This window comes from Triturus cristatus, chromosome 6, assembly GCF_964204655.1.
Source record: "Triturus cristatus chromosome 6, aTriCri1.1, whole genome shotgun sequence".
Lineage (NCBI taxonomy): Eukaryota > Metazoa > Chordata > Amphibia > Caudata > Salamandridae > Triturus > Triturus cristatus.
In genome coordinates this window covers 786,324,854-786,343,120 of record NC_140589.1, presented here as the reverse complement: position 1 = coordinate 786,343,120, position 18,267 = coordinate 786,324,854, and the positions used below count along the sequence as shown (strand labels likewise).

The window sequence follows — 18,267 nt, the reverse complement described above, 5'->3', positions numbered from 1 at the left end:
CTTTCATCTGGTCCCTCATTTTTCTCACAATACCTCTCCACCTGCTTCTTCTGTGAGTACTTCTCTCACTCCTCTTTTTTCTAATCCATCCTTCCCACCACTCTCTTCATCTTTCTTCCCGCTGGGGTAAATTTGTGATTTACAAATATATGTTATGTAGCTCCTCACATTTGTCAGAGCCGTGCATTTATAATGAATATGCTACTTACCAGTATGCATCTGTTCTTGGCATGTAGGGCTGCTGACATTCATATCTGTGCATAGATCGCCGCCTAGTGTTGGGTCCGGATGTTTGCACGTTGTTGTCCTGGAAGAGTCTTCGAAGTATCCTTGGATAGGTGACTCCTCCCCTGGACTACAGTGCGCATGGGCATCCTCTCCATCCTCAGATTGTTTTTCGCCATTGTGGCAGTGATGGAGTAGATACAGAAAGTGATGACCATGCTTGCAGTAATTCTGAGAGCTGCAGCTGCGACAGGCGCCGGGGAGGAGGGAGGGCGATATGAATGTCAGCAGCCCTACATGCCAAGAACAGATGCATACTGGTAAGTAGCATATTCAGTTCGAGGCATGTGGGCTGCTGAATTCATATCTGTGCATAGAATACATAGCAGTGCCCTCTATTAGCGGCGGCTACCCGTGCCAGCTGCAGCGGTCTGAAAAAGTGTCTTGAGAACAGCCTGTCCTACAGCTGCCTGCTGTTTTGACTGCACATCTACACAATAGTGTTTTGTAAATGTGTGTGTAGTGGACCATGTGGCTGCTCTGCATATATCATGCAGGGGAATATTTCCTAGGAAGGCCATGGAAGCCCCCAACTTACGTGTTGAGTGGGCTCGTGGTGGAATAGTTAATGTGCGTTTTGCCTTTTGATAACAGATTTGAATACACTTAACTATCCATCTGGCTATCCCTGCTTTGGAGATGGCGTTACCTTTGTGGTGTGGGGCAAAGGCAACGAACAGTTGTTTTGTCTTCCTGAATGGTTTAGTCCTGTCGATGTAGTACATGAGGGCCCTCCGTACATCTAGTGTATGTAGTGCCCTTTCTGCAACAGTTTGTGGGTTTTGGAAGAAAACGGGCAGTTCAATAGTCTGATTCATGTGGAACTGCGATATTACCTTGGGCATGAATTTGGGGTTGGTACGTAGTACGACCCTGTTGGCGTGAACCTGAATAAATGGCTCTTGAACGGTTAGTGCCTGGAGTTCACTAACTCTTCTTAGGGAAGTGATCGCTACTAGGAAGGCCACTTTCCAGGTAAGGAATTGAATCTCGCATGAGTGTAGAGGTTCAAAGGGTGGACCCATCAGGCGTGTGAGGACCAAGTTGAGGTTCCACATTGGAGCCGGTGGGTGACTAGGTGGAATGACTCGTTTGAGCCCTTCCAAGAATGCTTTGATGGCAGGCACTCTGAATAGAGAGAGGTGCTGCCTGGTTTGCAGATAGGCTGATATTGCGGTCAAATGGACACGTATAGAGGTGTACGCCAGATTGCATCGGTATAGGTGTAAGAGGTAACAGATGATGTTGTGGATGGATGCGTCCAGCGGGTTGATGTCATTATTACCGCAATAAATGACGAACCTTTTCCATTTGGCTGCATAGCAAGCCCTGGTAGTGGGTCTCCTGGCCTCCTTGATGATGTCCATACAGTCAGGTGGCAGGTTGAGATAGCCAAACTCTAGGACTTCAGGAGCCAGATCGCCAGGTTCAGCTGTTGCGGATCTGGGTGCTGAACCTCTCCATGGTTCTGCGTCAAATGCGCGGGTTTGATCCGCAGCCTTTGATGCGGCACCACGGAAAGTTCGAGGAAGGTGGTGTACCACGGTTGGCGTGCCCACGTGGGAGCAACTAGGACGAGTGTCAGGGAGTGTTGTCGTAGTTTGCGAGCCACCAGCGGTATCAGCGGCGCTGGGGGAAAAGCGTACGCAAATCTGCCGGACCAGTTCATCCATATCGCATTGCCCTGCGACGGCGGATGTGGGAATCTGGCGGCGAAGCTTTGGCATTTTGCGTTTTCGCTTGTCGCGAATAGGTCTATCTCTGGATGACCCCACTGCTGGAAGTACGGTTGGAGTACTGATGGGTGTAACTCCCACTCGTGCATCTGGTGGCTGTGTCTGCTGAGCAGATCCGCCATCTGGTTGTCCTTGCCAGGGAGGTGTTCCGCCATGAGGAACATGTTCCTCTGAATGGCCCACTTCCACATGCTCTGAGCCAGATGAGACAACTGTGGAGAGTGTGTTCCTCCCTGCTTCTGTATGTAGTACATGGCAGTCATGTTGTCCGTCCGGATCAACACGACTTTGTTGCACAGATGTACTTTGAATGCCTTCATGGCCAGGAAGATTGCCATCAGTTCCAGAAGGTTGATGTGCATCTTCTTCTGTTGTGTCGTCCATAGTCCCTGCACTGTGTAGTGGAGTACATGAGCTCCCCATCCCTGGAGAGACGCGTCCGCTGTCAGTACTATTTGCGGAACAGGCTCTTGGAACGGTCGGCCCTTGCAAAGGTTTTGTGGATTCCACCAATGCAGAGAGTTGTATGCCCGACCGCTCACCAACACTAGGTCTTTCAACTGTCCTTGAGCCTGATTCCACTGACGTGCTAGGCACTCCTGAAGTGGGCGCATATGTAACCTCGCGTGCGGGACTATGAAGATGCAGGAGGCCATCATGCCTATCAACTGCATAAACACTCGCGCTGGAAGCGAGTGATTGGGTTTGAACTTGGAGATCAGCAGTTGTATGCTGTTGATCCTCACTAAATTTGGCTGAGCTGTGGCCGCCAGAGTGTCTATAGTCGCACCTAGGTACTGTTGTACGTGTGCGGGCTGGAGATGGGACTTTGGGTAATTTAGTGAGAATCCCAGACTGTGAAGAAGGTGAATGGTGCGGGACATGTGGCTTGCACATTGCTGTGCTGACTTCGCTTGAACGAGCCAGTCGTCTAGGTAGGGGTAGACGTGTATATGCTGCCTCCGTAAATGTGCTGCCACCGTAGCTAGGCACTTCGTGAAAACCCTGGGCGCTGTTGTCACGCCGAAGGGAAGGACTTTGAACTGATAGTGCTGCCCCTGAACAGTGAACCTGAGGTATTTTTTGTGTGAGGGGTGGATGGGTATGTGAAAGTACGCATCCTTGAGGTCCAGTGAGGCTAGGAAGTCTCCCTGCTTGAGAAGCGGAAGGACTTGCTGTAGGGTGAGCATGTGAAAGTGCTCTGAAAGAATGTACTGGTTCAGGGGTCTCAGGTCTAATATAGGCCTGAGCGACCCGTCCTTCTTTGGAATTAAAAAGTAGAGGGAGTAAACCCCCGTACCCTGCTCGTGGATGGGGACGACCTCTATAGCGCCTTTTAGAAGCATACTTTGTACCTCTTGCTGTAAGAGCGTTAAGTGCTCTAAGGACATAGGACGGTTTCTTGGTGGTATTGTGGGTGGAGTGGAGGTTAACTCCAGACAGTAACCGTATTTTACAATATCTTTGACCCACCTGTCCGTGGTGATGGAGTTCCACGTGGACAGGAACCTTTGTAGTCTTCCCCCGACAGGTGTTAGGTGGTCGGGGGGAAGGGAGAGGGCGTCACTGCTTGTTCTTGGGGGAGGACCTGGTGTTGCCGTAGCCACGTCCTCTGCCCTTTGTACTGGAGCCACGATATCCACCTCGGGTGTTTTTATCGTAGGTGGTTTGTGTATTGCCTTTGTTATACGTTTGTTGTGACCCCTGTCCTCTACCTGCCCCCTTGTTTCCGGGGCGACGAAAGGAGCCACTCCGAAAGGACTGAGTTTGGAGGGCGCCCATGGACTTTGCAGTGTCCGTGTCCTTTTTTATCTTTTCGAGGGTGGTGTCAACCTCTGGGCCGAATAAATAGTCGGGGTTGACGGGCTGGTTCAGTATGTTGTTTTGTACCTCAGGCTTGAATCCTGAGATTCGTAGCCAGGCATGTCGTCGCAGCATGACGCTTGTGTTTATGGCCCTGGCAGCCGTGTCTGCAGCATCTAGTGCACATTTGATGGAAGCATTTGTGAGTAGCTGTCCCTCTCTGATAAGAATTTCTGCACCTTCTTTGAACTGGTCAGGGAGATGTTGGAGTAGTTGCTCCAATGTGTCATAGTGCGCTCTATCGTAGCGAGCGAGGAGCGCTTGAGTGTTGGCTATGCGCCATATGTTGGCAGCCTGGGCGGCAACTCGCTTGCCGGAGGTCTCTAGCACCTTGGACTCTTTGTCCGGGGGAGGAGCGTCACCTGTTGTTTGCGAGTGTGCCCTCTTGCGAGCATTCGCTACGACGATGGAGTCGAGTGGTAATTGTCCTTTGATGTAAGTAGGATCCCCAGGTGCTGATCTGTATTTTTTATCAATCCTGGGGTTTATCACTCGTGCCCTGGTGGGTTCCTTGAAAATGTCCTTAGCTGGTTTGAGGACCCCCTTCAGCATTGGCAGAGTTTTTACATGTCTTTCTGAGGATGCAAAAGTGTCCATTAGAAAGTCATCCTCGATGGTATCTGAGTGAAGCTGTACCCCATGGTTATTTGCAGCACGTTCAATTAGAGCGTTGAACGCCGCAGTATCCTCCGTGGGAGATGTTTTTGCCCCATAGAGTTGTGGGTCCTGTGTATCGAGAGGTGCACTGGGGTCTGCAGGGTCGCCCCAAGTTTGATCAGGGTCCTGCTGGTCATCAGGGTCTGTGTCTACATGGTAGGGTGCTTGGTCATCCATGTAGTCCTCCAATGCATCCGTGTCGGAGCGTGTGGGGGAGAACCGGTGTGGATCCTGGTAGGAGGAATGGAACGGTTCATAAAGGAGAGGTTCTGATTCCACAGGCAGCTTCCTTTTTAGTGGGATCCTGAAAGGGTCCAATGGCGGTTCCGAAGTTATTCTTCGGTCGTGGAGAATCATCCTGCCAGTGTCGGCGTCGATGACCCGTGACGGAGACGTCTCGTCCGGTGGAACCGGAGTCTGGGTAACCCGTGTCCTGAGTTGGAACATCTTCGGGATTGTTGACGGAGGCAAGCCGAAGGTAATGTTGGCTGGCCCCGTAGAGGTTGCTGGAGCTCCGATCGGGCCGGAACCCGACGGGTCTTTGAGGGCCGCCGTGGTTTTGTTGCTTTGCGTCGCAGCAGGCCGCACTTGGGGCGTCTTTGAGGCTTTGGCACCGGGCAGGTTCGTAGAGCCGGGCGTGGATTTTTTCGGTGCCGGCGGGTCCTCGAGTCGAGGTGTGGAGATCACCGTCGACGTCCTCGATGCGTGAGGCATCGGCGTCGTCGAGGGAGCGACGCGAGGCAAAGCAGGCGGTATTGCCCTCGGTGTCGTTGGCGTCAGTAGCCGAGTAGGTTTCTCGGTGCCGATGGCCTTTTTCCGTTTGTTGACTCCGATGTCGCCCGATTCCAGTTCGGCACCGAAGTCCCTCTTGGTGCGGTCGGTGCCGACGCGTTGCGCTGGCGTCGAAGGCGTGGAAGGCCTCGATCCGACCAGCGCCACTTTCAGTTTCGGTTTCGTATGAACCGGAGCAGCTTTCGGTTTCGGTTTTGTGGTAGGGAAACCAGCTGGCTTATGCAGCAATGGCTGCCGCTGAACGTCCGAGGCCGGGCCCGAGGGCGGGGCCGAAGAACTACGGGATGGGTCTCGGGTAAGGCCCGAAGGCGATCCCTCGACCGGAGCCAAAGGCTGTGGCGCTGATGTTTCTTCGGTTTGAACAGGTAGGCCTTGTTCATCATTGGAGCTACTCTCTTCGGCCCCTAAGGCCTCCTCGTCGTCTCCTACCTCGGTGTCGTCTTCACCTCTGTGGAAGAGTGACTCGTCGCCCTCGTCCGATCCGGGGTCGTGTTCGGAAACGGGACTGGAGGGTATGACTTCTAATTCTTCGACGTCGGCCTCGTCGAAGATGTCTGTTGGGGCCGGTGCCGCGTGCCGCGCCTCGAGTCTCGCCGCTCTTCGGTTCCTTAGAGTCTTCTTGGAACGGAACCGGGCACAGGCCATGCATGTCGATTCGTCGTGGTCCGGCGAAAGGCATTTGTTGCACACCGGATGGACGTCGATGTGTGGGTACTTCGCATTGCATACCGGACACCTTTTGAATGGCGTCCTGGATTCCATCGTCGAAGTAGTCGATGGACAGGTAAATGCGAAAGAAGTCGGTGCTGAAAGTTAGTAAACTAACAAAATGCTATCGAAACCCGATCGATAAACAGTACCGACGCGAACTAAAGGCCTTTTGGCCTCGACCAAATATTTTCCTAACTTGAGCTAAGATAGCACATCCGAACCCAATGGCGGAAAAAAACAATCTGAGGATGGAGAGGATGCCCATGCGCACTGTAGTCCAGGGGAGGAGTCACCTATCCAAGGATACTTCGAAGACTCTTCCAGGACAACAACGTGCAAACATCCGGACCCAACACTAGGCGGCGATCTATGCACAGATATGAATTCAGCAGCCCACATGCCTCGAACCTTCTGTTATTTCACAAGGAAGCAGAGCCCGTTTATTCATTACCAGCACCTCCATTAACCAGCCTCATGCTAAACAAAACGGAGAGTCACATATTTTCATACTTTTATTAATAATCCCATGCTGTTACTTGTAACCCTCTGACTGACGCAGAAAACAAGTACTGGGGGCAGCCCCTTCGCTACAGTGCACAGGCAGTGGAGAGTATTGGGCATATAAAACACAAGTACTGGAGTGCATTTTTATTGCTGCTCTCGGTGCCATATGTTTCAGGATGTGCATACTGTTGAAGAAAATGAGTTTTTACTAGGTTCTATTAATTTCCTTACATTCTTCCATTTCCTTGCCGTCTCATGACAAAACCCTGCCTACAGCCTCCATTTCTGCTGACGCTCAAAACTATCGCATACCCAAGTCCTCCTGTTCTTTACAGTTAGCCAATTCATCAACAGAAAGCCATGAGACACCTACGCCCTGTGTAAACAAGCTTGTTTTTCATCTCCTGCTTCCTGCTTGGTAAACATCCTTGACACCTTGATCAGGTTATCTGGACAATGGTCTGACTGACCGAGCCTTGATCAAGCTGATTGAACAATGATCTGAATGCCGAGCCTTGATCAAGCTGATTGAACAATGGTCTGAATGCCGAGCATTGATCAGGTCATCAACTACAAACACCGCCTTAATCAGGTCATCAACTACAAACATTGCCTTGATCAGGTCATCAACTACAAACACCGTCTTGATCAGGTCATCAACTACAAACATTGCCTTGATCAGGTTATCAACTGCCAACACCGCCCTGATTGAACAATGGACTGAATGCCAAAAGAGTGGAGTAAAAATGTATATAAGGCTTGTTCGCTGTGGAGTAAAGCAGCAGCCTCCTGGGTTTTGTCTCTGACTAGCTTGGGACTCTGTTCCATAGCCCGGGCTATTGTAATAAAGGTGGTTCTCTCCGCAGACAAAGGTTTCCGGGTCCACTTTATTATATAAGGAGGGTAAGAGTAGACTCGGGTGATTCCTGCACCGCCAAGCCCCCATTCCTCCTTGAGGTGGGCTTTTCTGGGTTCTACACTGTACTGTACTCTTGGCTGACTGCAACGAATAGGCTTGCAGATCTTAAGCCTGTCCCTAACAGCCACACAAAGGTTTGTACAGTCTGGGTTTTGAGGTCTTGAGGTTTGGGACTGTCACACGTGTACCCTCAGTGGAGCGGGGTCACACTTCCTTTAAAGACGGCTTCGCAGGTCTTCCCCTGTCAAAGGCAACCACTAACCTGCATGTTTTTTTGTTTATAGCAGCATGTCCCAGTGTGTTTGAGTGGCACTGATTTCACACCCGCTAATCACTGCTTTACATAGTGGGGCCCACAACATTTTATTTGATGACAAAAAACTCACATGCCAGAAACTGGATATCATGGTGGGTGAAGTGGAACTCCGCAGAATTACAAAGAGTTTTTATGTGATTCAGAGAATTTTGTGAATTACAACTTTGCGAGCTCGGCACACCCCTACAACATAATATCATAGACAAGGAGGAATGTTGAAAGCTGTCAACTGCAGCCGCTCTATCTCCAAGCATAAAGGCAGAGTATACACAAATTTTGCTGCAGAACCCTGCCCTGTTGCTGTGACAGAAGATACTCATGAATGGGCAGCCTGAATGGAGGACCAATGCTCATGCTCAGGAGCTCAGGCCACCCGACTCTCCTTGCCCAATCTGGAGCTTACAAGGAGATGACCTAATGTTACAGTTATGTGCAGAGGCACTGTTACACTTCAGAAAGGGTCCACAACCCCACTCTGCCCACCCTGTTTGTTCCATTATCACATGGCAGTGGTGTTTTCAGTGCACCAGCCTTTCCTTGCTTGAAGGAAGAAAGGCTTTTAATGCCTCACGAATCACCTGGAGCTCCAACAGGTTGATGTGAAGCCGAGACACCACCAGAGACCACAGCTCTCTCCACCTCTCCCATATGGGCACCCTAGCCCAGGAGTGATGCATCTGTAACTACCATCAGCTCTTATTGGGGAAAGGTGAGAGTACTGCCGCTGACCCAATGGCAGCTGTTCAGCCACTACTGCAGGTCTTTTGCAGTTCCCTCTGAGATCTGGACCAGGTTGGAGAGATTCCCTAGTTGCTGTGCCCACTGAAACTTCAGGTCCCACTGCAAAGCCCTCATATGCTAATAGACATGTGCCACAAGATGGATGCGGGAGGCCATGAGGCCCAAAAAACAAAACCCAGGCTAGAGGCTGAAACATCTGTATCATAGCCTGCATATCCTGGACTGGCCGTTCAGGAGGATGCACCCAGGATACGCCCAAAACTTCACTGTGTTCAGAACAGCCCCAATGAAAGGGAGCACCTGAGAGGGAGTCAGGTGTGACTTCAGCACATTGACAGTGAAACCCAGAGAATGTAGGAAGTCCACCACAGTCTGGAGAAGGGACACAACAACCTGGGGTGAGCCGAGCTTCAACAGCTAATTGTCAAGGTAGGGGGAGACTGAAACCCCTGACCTCTGCAGATGTGCTTCAACCATTGCCATCACCTTGGCGAACACCTGAGAGGTGCTGGTGAGGCCAAAGGGAAACACAGCAAATTGAAAGTGCTCTTGGCCCACCATGAACCGCAAGTAGTGCCTGTGGGCGGGCTGGACGAGGATGTGGAAATATGCGTCCTGCAAGTCCAACACTACCATCCAGTCTTCAGGGTCCAGGGTAAACAGGACCTGAGCTAAGGTGAGCATCTTGAACTTCTCCTCTTTCAGGAAGAAGTTGAGACGGTGCATGTCTCTGATAGGACGGAGGCCTCTGTCCTTTCTGGACAGTAGCAGGAATAGAAACCATGACCTACTTCTGATGCTGGCACCCTCTCTATTGCCCCTTTGGCCAATAGGGCCAACACTTCCTGACGGGGTAAGGAGAGATGGTCCTCTGTCAGCCAGTATAAGTGGGTGGCTTGTGGGGGTTCCAGAAAGGTGATGGAGAAGCCCCTCTGGATAATTTGCAAAACCCACTAGTCCAATGTTATGGACTGCCAGTGGGGCAGGTGATGGTGGATCCTGCCTCCCACTGGGTACTCGTCCTAGTCTAAGGGCAAACTAAGGGGATTTGGAGGCTGCAGCTGCCAGGGGGTGGTTGACTGACCTGATCACTGGCTGTTGGTCCCACGTGGTTTGTGGGAACAGCATCTGCAGCCAAGAAAAGGCTGGGAAGCCTGTTGGCCTTGGTGGCTGGGCGGGAAGGGGTGCTTTTGGTATCCCTACCATAGCCAAGGAAGGGGAGAAAGGCAGGTTGGTATTGGCCTTGGGTCATAGATAGGCCCAAGGTCCTGGCCATAGCTCTTCTGCCTTTAAAGAGCTCCAGCACTGAGTATGCCTTCTCACCATAGATGTGACAGCCATGCAAGAGCCTTGTCCCTTGTCCATGAGTGAAAACTTGGATATCCCCTGATAAGTCAGTGGTTCTCAGCCCTTCTTGGCATCAAAGTGCCACCAACGATGAAATCGCTCTGGCCAGTCAGTCAGCCATGTTAAGTCCACATCTGATGGTGAACTTTGCTGTATCTTGGACCAACAGCAATAGGTTGGGAGAGTATGGCGCAGGCCTTTTCTGAAACCATAGGCAGCACTTGCGCAACCGAATCCCACACAGTGGGGGTGTATCAGCTCAAAAAGCACACAGTGTTCACCGACCACAGTGCTAAGTTGGCGGAAGAGAAAATCTTCTTACCACAGGTATCCAGCTTTTTGGATTCACTATCCAGTGGAGTGGTAGGGAATGCCCCGGGACTGATCCTGGAAGTGGAGTCTTGGACGACCAAGCTCTCTGAGGTGGTGTGCTGGGTGAGGAAACTGGGCCCCCCAGGAGCAGGTAAATATCAGGTGGCAATTCTCCTGTGCACAGGAGCCCCCGTGCAGGGTTTGGACCAGGCCACAAGAAGGACATCCATAAGGGCTTCATTAAATGGGATTAATGATTCAGAGGGGGAAACTCACAGCTAATGCACCTCTGTCAAGACTGCCACTGTGGGCAACTGAAGGTCCAAGACCTCAGCTGCCCTTTGCACCACCAATGCAAATGAGGCACCCTTCTACATAGTCATAGCAGGGGGAGAGACCAGGTCAGTATCTAGTGAAGTGCCCAAACCAAAGGCATACACCAGTTCCTAGTAAAAGTTGTCCTCTGGTACATCAAGCGGAAAGTGGTAACCATAAGTGTCTTCAGACCTCTCCCAGACGTCACGGTCTCCAGGCCTGTCAAAGCTAAAAGGCACTGGCTCTGATTCGAAGGGCATGTTACCAGTCGGCCATGGAGTCGGATGACGCCCACTCGGCTCCATGTCAGAGTTGGGTATGACGGAGGGACCTGTGCCATCATGGGGCGCTGGCGGCGTCAGGAATGATAGCACTGGAGTGAATGTCAAGGAAGGTTGCAGGCTCGTGGGTTGCACCGCTCTGGAAACAGTACGAGATTCAAGAAGTCCAATTGGTGTGGAGGGCGAACCTGCCTTAAGAGAACCTGTAGGGACCTCTCTCTATTGCATGAGGCCCGAAGGGTCTCCAGAGGGGCAGGCCGCCCAAATATGCGGTGCATGGCCTCAAAAAATCCCTTAAGTTGGGCAGGGTTAACTCCAGCTCCGGGAAAGTTGGGGAGGTGCAGGGCGGAGCCTGGCACAGGCTTCACCACAGAGCGAGGCCTGGAGTGCCGACACTCCCATGCCAGGTCTAAAGACTTGGACGGCATGGGAAGTCAAGACTGCTTCGACTTCTTTCTTTTGAGGGACCCACCTGAAGACGTGGATCAAGACAACAATCGTCAGGAGCGGCTCTGTGAGCGGCCCTGGGACCTTCCACATGACTGGGATTGAGTGCGTGGAGGGGGAAAGCCTAACCATTTTAGACCAACACAGTATTTCAAAGTTTAGCACAAAGGAAAGCAGATCTATTTTTATGGGGAAAGAGAGTCCATGGGAAAGTGTAAGGAAAGATTTAAGCCCACTGTGGTCAGATATTGTAAGGGTTCATCCCCACAGGGTATCCAAGGATAATTGGTAAACATGACCAATATTCAGGAAAGGTTCTTGCTAACTAGATTATGTTTAGAGCTGCTCCAACATCTAGTGGCATTCCCCGAATCAGATTTGTGGCCTTTCAATCTCCCAAGGTGCCCATGTGATAGAAAGGGCAGACAAAAGACAATTCACTCTACGTTATTTTGTAAATTCTACAAAGATATTAGATCTTGCACATTACTTCCCCTTTTTTTGATGCAGGGTTTTATTTCTCAACAGGAGGCCTTCAATATTTTAAGAAACCTGTCTAACCCCCAAATATGCTGTACAGTTCTTGTTTAGATGAAGAAGGCCATTCAAAAACGTAAATTATTGACACATCTAGACTGCCTACGCTACAAAGAAAGTTGCACTGGGTATTGCTATGCTTACAATTTCAATTTCAATTTTATTTAAATATGATTTTGGAACTCCTTGGAGATCCACATATTACAAAATAACAGCCAAAATATAGTAAAATGAGTCCACATATAATCGACTTTTTCTAGGGTATTGCTATGCCTAATGATTGATTTATGGTTTGTTTTACAGATATCACTTTGTAGTGTAACTCAATGAAATGTAAACCTTGAACTCTGTGGATTGTTTTAAGCACAGGAAATGTTCCCCTTTTGAACTTTAGAACCCTGAATATATGTTAATTGCCTTTTCTCTTAAATTAATGGGTGTTTAATAGGATGTGACTTCTAAAATGAGTACATAAGGAATTTGTGACTACATTGTAGTATTTACTTTGTTCCTTTGTACCACAAGTTTTACCTTACAATTTCCTAGGTATCAGACTGGATCCGGAAACTTTTGCATGAGCAGTACCCCTGTGCGCAGTCGGGTGGCTCCATTCGATTTCACGTGGCGGCACTGGCACGGGATGTGACATCGTGTTCACCTATATAGGTGCCACAACGGCACACGGGCGTCAGTTACTTTTCAGGCTTTCCATGCCAGAAGCGCAGAGCCATGAAGTGATCTGACTAGTATGTGTCCAAACTAGGGCCCTGAAAAGGGAGCAACTCTAGCCCTATAAATATGTCCGCAGAGCGGGGAGGCATGTGTGAGTCTATTAGGAATCAGCAGCTAGGTATTGTCTCTACCAGATAACGAGATATATATTTATCATTATGATACATATACGTGGAGTTAGGTATACAAAATCTATACTTCCCTTTCAATATTTTGGATTCAATATTTTGTCCTCAATATTCTAATACCTCGATATTTCATCTTCGATATTCAGGGCTCTCACCAGAACTGAGAAAGCTGGATGGACAATAGGGACTATGAAGGGGGGAGGATGGAGTGGTGGCAGAGGTTCTACCTTTCAGGTTAAAAATGACAAAAATGGCACGATGAATAGTTTTCATCTTCTCAATTGAAGCACCAGGGGAAAGGAAAACATACATGCAGAGGCCTATGATTATCTAGGATTGGCACTAGCTTGGCTGAAGATGTACCTCAAAGCTCCTCTGTGGATCTCTTCCTATGCCTCTTGCTGTTACCTAGTGAAGATAAGTAAGAGCACTAGTGCTTTTTGTAGTGATGATGCCGCTTCCAGTGAGATGAACCTGGAGACCAACTCCTGAGAGAGGATTGTGATTTTGACTTTGATTTAGAAGTCAAATACCTTATATGTGAGGACATGAAAAATGTATTCACTTCCTGAAGATTGCCTTGGGTAGATGAGGGCACAAAGGTCACACTGCCATGTTGTGCTTGATTCCCATCACCACAAGCACCAATAATATAGGTCTGTGCTGGAAATCTGTTTGTGACAATTTGAGAAAGGCTGGAAGCCTGAAGGTGTTGGTATAGGCAGGGAAATGCAAAAATCACAGACTCAGCACTCTGTGTCCGTGAGGCACAGAAAAAGGAACTGACTTCCCAAAAATGTAAGGTGGATTTGTGACTGGCACTGAGGCAGCACCACCAACTGGTGCTCGTAATGGAAACCTGCTGAGAATCCTCTGAATCCAGTCCAAGGCCTGGGAAGCTTTCATGATAAAGAACCTTCAGGAAAGGCAATGCATTAAACACTGCTTCTGTGTCTCTCCAGGGCGAGTACCAAAACAACTTAAATGTAAGTATCTGAAGAGTATGGTACAACTTGTTCTCCTCATTCATGAGACATCACTCAGCCTTGCCATAGTTCCATGGTTTTCATAATTTAATGGAATCTGCAGGAAGGAATTGGTTAACCTGATCAACTTTCACATCCTTTGTACATGGGCAGAATAAGTAGAGATAGCAAGGAAGACATAGATTTATAATGTGCTCCTGCTACCTTGTGGCTGGGTGTCCTGATGCTGGCTCCAAAAAAAATGAGAAGAAAGTGAAAAATAAAATGACTTGAAGAAAACAGTTAATGAGAAAAGACACAGAAATTAATTAGTCCGGGGTGGTCGATAATAGCCATGTTTTATGTTATTTTCAGAAAAGAAGCTGATCTTCAATAGCCTTCAGTGTAGGAGGAAATACCTTGTATGTGCTAGCTGTAAGGACAGAGAGTGTCCTGTCTTTTAGGCAGAAGTCCAATGGAGGAGCATAGGGTTTGCGTCGGTTGATAGTCAGAGAAACTGTGAGGTATTAACTCAGGACCAATGCTATTGATGGTCAAGTGACAGAAGCAAAGGCACTTAAAGGTGGTACACTTGACTGTCCCTCATGATCCTGCCGATAACTTAGGCCACAGCATTTTTCACCACCTGCTATCTATACAGAAGGCATTTAGGGTAAACCAGCCTAGAATCATTACAATAATTTAAGTGTATGGGGATAGTGACCTGACTGACATTTTTTAAAAGAAGATAGGAGAGGAGGTATACTTTTCCTAAGTTGGATGCAACTATATTCACTTCAGTTTTGTATGAGAAGCAAGAATCAAAAATAAAGCCCAGAAAACTGGAATGCAGTCACAAGGCAATTGCAGAGATAGTGTTTGAAGCTCTTCTCTCTGGTGAAAATGTCATCATCCATGTAGATGGGCAATGTGTATGTTATTCAGCTGAGAGAAAAAGACGAAGCAATGAGAAGGGATCAGTGCGCCAAAGGAGGCTAAGATCTGAACCAATTGGAACACTGCAGAGAAGCATCACAAAAGAAGATGGGAAAGGGGAAGTGGAACAGCATCAGCACTGTCAGGCAGAAAAGGACAAAGCAAATCAAGCAGACGATCCGTCACTTGAATCCTATGGAGGCACTAAATTATGGTGGAGTGGAGATTAGGTCTAATGTTGCAGATAGATGCAGTAGCATGAGAGTTACCATTCCACCTCCATCCAAAGTAGGCTGGAGGTCATCAAGAACTGAAGTGAGGGAGGCCTCAATGCCATGCTTTGGTCTGATACCAGCTTGAGATGCATACAGTGTCTCTGTGGTTTAGCAAACAAGGGAAAGTTGGTCATTGGATATACTTTGAGTGAAATTAGGTGGAAAAGGCAGTAAAATGTTATGGTGGAAGTTGGAGAGTAGAGTGGAGTTATATGGGCTTTTCAGCAGAGGAATCATCATAGCTCTTTTTCCGCTGCAGAGACCACCCTCACACTCAAAGACTGAAAGTAGGTGGAGTCCTTTCCTTTAATGTTTCTATACTGAGTACATTTGGATATAAAGAATAAGTCACAATGCTCTGCAATTTCTTATTTTTTGAATTATATCACCAACAAAGCCTTGCAATTGAACTGCTGCTAACTATCGGATTCTAATCAGACAGATGTATGGGTAACCCACTGCACAGGTTTGCTAGAATTTCTATTGTAGGTATCTCTGTGGCATCTTAAAAGTAATAAGGTATCTTAAAAATAATAAAGAGCACACAATAATTGTAACTATCAGGGAGAACATGCTGCATTTCTGGTTTGTGCAATATACTTAAATAAGAAGAAATGAATTAAGAATACCTTCACAGATTCTAAGGCAGCTGTTTCTGCTTCAAACTTTTCTCCAATTTCTAATTTCAGGCGCTCAATTGCATCTTCCTCCTGTTCTTCTGGCTCCTCTTCTTCTACCTCTTCTTCTGGAAATTCCTCTGCAAGAATATCCTCTGTGTCATCTTCTTCCTCTTCTTCCTCTTCTACCTCTTCATCAACTTCTGTATCATCTTTAGGCTACAGTAAATGTTACAGTTATTAAATTGTCATTTGTGTAAGAAATTCAATAATTTACAATGGTCTGGACAGATCATGCATAGAATGAGGTGCAACAATCTGCTTTCATTTTGGAAAAAATAAAATTATGTACCTACAATTATTTATAACAAGTTTCCCAAAATCCCTACAGCATGTGGAATAGTTTCTTCATCATTAAAAACATAAAATGGTCGCTCAGTACTTAAAATAGTAAGACTAAGTAAGATGACATTAAGGATTAATTAGCACAATATGGAAACATTTGGACCATAACCTTTATCTAAATTCCAACTGCTTATTCAATAAATGTAGAATATATTTAATAGCTGGGCACTCTTATAGGTCTGCTAGGGCAGGGAGGTAAATACAGAGGATACATGCAAGGAAAGGAAACACAAGTGAAGTTATTCAACACATGATGTTTCTCATGTGGTGCAGACAGACAAAAGACAGACTAAGGTTGGGATGGGAAACCAACTCTGAATTTCCCTGTCTGGGTTTGCCATACGAAGTATGGCAGTCCCAGGCAGGAAAAAGAGAAAATGACCCCCAAGTGCAGGGCAAAATCTCCCTGCATGTGAGGGCCATTATATGTTTGTTTTTAACAAACTCCAACTTTGGAATTGTTGCTCGGGATTCAGCTATGCCTAAAGTGCATTTGCCTCACGCTGATGGCGCAGTGATTCCTGACAAGTAGTGGGTGTGGGGGTTGCATCTCTAGATATGGCAGACAGTCCCCTCCACGGAGTGAAGGCCAGGGCCTCCACTGACCAGGCAGGTGCCTGCCAAAGTCTAAATGGCCACAGTCATGTTTTTTCAATGCAGAGTCCCAACATGTCCCTGGCTATTCTATTTAGGTATATATGGTATGCTGGCATTCTTGACTTCGAATTTGCTTTTACTTGACAACAGTTTAGACCAAGATCGGCTGAATCAACTCTGATAGTGCTTGCTTTTTCCAGCCTACCCAGTGTGACACAGCTCTGCCTGTTGTCTGGGCATATTGATGAATGCATCAGTCATACCAATGGTGAAATATGGCATTCTATACCGACATCACCCAGAAACTCCTAGGGAAACCACAGAACATCCAAAATGTTGCAGCCAGACTGGTCCTCAACATCCCTTGCTGTAGCCACACCTGCGAGAACTCCACTGGCTCCAAGTGAATAAGAGAGTCACTTTCAAGTTCCTCACACATGCCTACAAAGCTCTCCACAACGCAGGACCAACATATCTGAACCACCGCCCCTCATTTAATGTCCCCACCAGACACCTCCGCTTCACCCTACTGACCCTGGCCAACGTCCCACGGATCCGCAAGACCAGGCCCAGAGGAAGATCCTTCTCCTACCTCGCCGCCAAGACCTGGAACACCCTTCCTCTCCACCTCAGGCAAGCCCCATCACTGACTCAATTCAGGAAGGAGCTCAAGACCAAGCTCTTCGACTGAACCCCATCACCCAAACTGATCAGCAGCCCCCCAGACTCACACCCACCCCTCAGAGCCTTGAGACTCTCACAGGTGAGTAGCCGTGTTTTACAAACCCTGATTGATGGATGTTTTGTGATTTTTACATGTAGTCGGGCTCCCCACAGGAAGCGCTGGGTAAATGCATATTTGGTTACCATGCCAAGACTCAGGAGTTGTTGGCATTAACATCTGTTGGGATGCCCACAGAAATTCGAAATTACTTTTGTAACTATCTTTTACTCTACTGTCAAACCAGAGCTCACACTATAAGTGGGAGTAGGATTGAGATACTTCTCTGTCACAGAGAGATGCATTTCACTATCCATTTTGAAATTGCCAAAATAGATAGCTGTGCTGCAGATCTGCACAGCGATAAACTGTGAAAAATGGTGTGTTCACTGCTAGAATTTAAAATAACAACCTTTAACTCTTTGGTTAGGAAAGCTGACAATTGCATAAAGTAGTATGATATAGAACCAGCAATTAAAACTATAGTCTACCATTGGTTCTGTCTCAACAACCCTTCAGGGAAAGTAATGGCACCTGTCATTTGGCTTTTTCGTGCTAAAAGACCAGTTAATTCACAGTTGTAAATATCTAGTACCTATCTCGCAAAAGCTGAATAGGAGTAGGAACTAGTGCAATGAAAAAACACCAGAACAAAATCGAGAAAGCAATATTTGAAAGGAAGCATTTTAAGATGATTGTGCTAGGTTTCTTGTTTGCCACAGGAACAGCTGGAAATAACAGCAACACCACCAAGAGGAAACACTATTCACTGTAATGACATGGAAAGAGCAACCCTCTATCCAAGCAGTGTGTGAATTGCAAAACTGAATTCAAATCAATAATCTCTAGGAATCAAGGAAAGACTGTTAAGATAAAACTGAAGCAGAACCAGAGAAAATAAAAAATGGTAGCATGGTCAGAGAAAGGAAAAGAACTGCATTATGAACAATTCCAAGAAGACAGACTGTTCAAGGGAGATCTAGGATCAAAAGGAAAAGACAGAAATTGCAATTATCAAATCACAGTACAAACCAAAGCAGTGCACCTCTTTAATCAGAGCAGTGTAGCATATGGTTGGGTATTTACTGTATTCAGTGTACATGTATCATCTCAGCCGCAGAACACTGC

At 47.7% G+C, this 18,267-nt stretch overlaps 1 protein-coding gene across 6 annotated transcripts in view; it reads right to left on the bottom strand.

The window, feature by feature from the left end:
- Nucleotides 1–18,267, bottom strand: part of AK9 (adenylate kinase 9) — a 1,219,082-nt gene that overhangs the window by 353,410 nt on the left and 847,405 nt on the right. For all 6 annotated transcript variants that reach the window (XM_085611347.1, XM_085611348.1, XM_085611351.1 and 3 more), the window contains one exon: nucleotides 15,429–15,635. In XM_085611347.1, coding sequence (XP_085467473.1) covers nucleotides 15,429–15,635 — 207 coding nt within the window. The remainder of the gene's footprint in view (nucleotides 1–15,428; nucleotides 15,636–18,267) is intronic.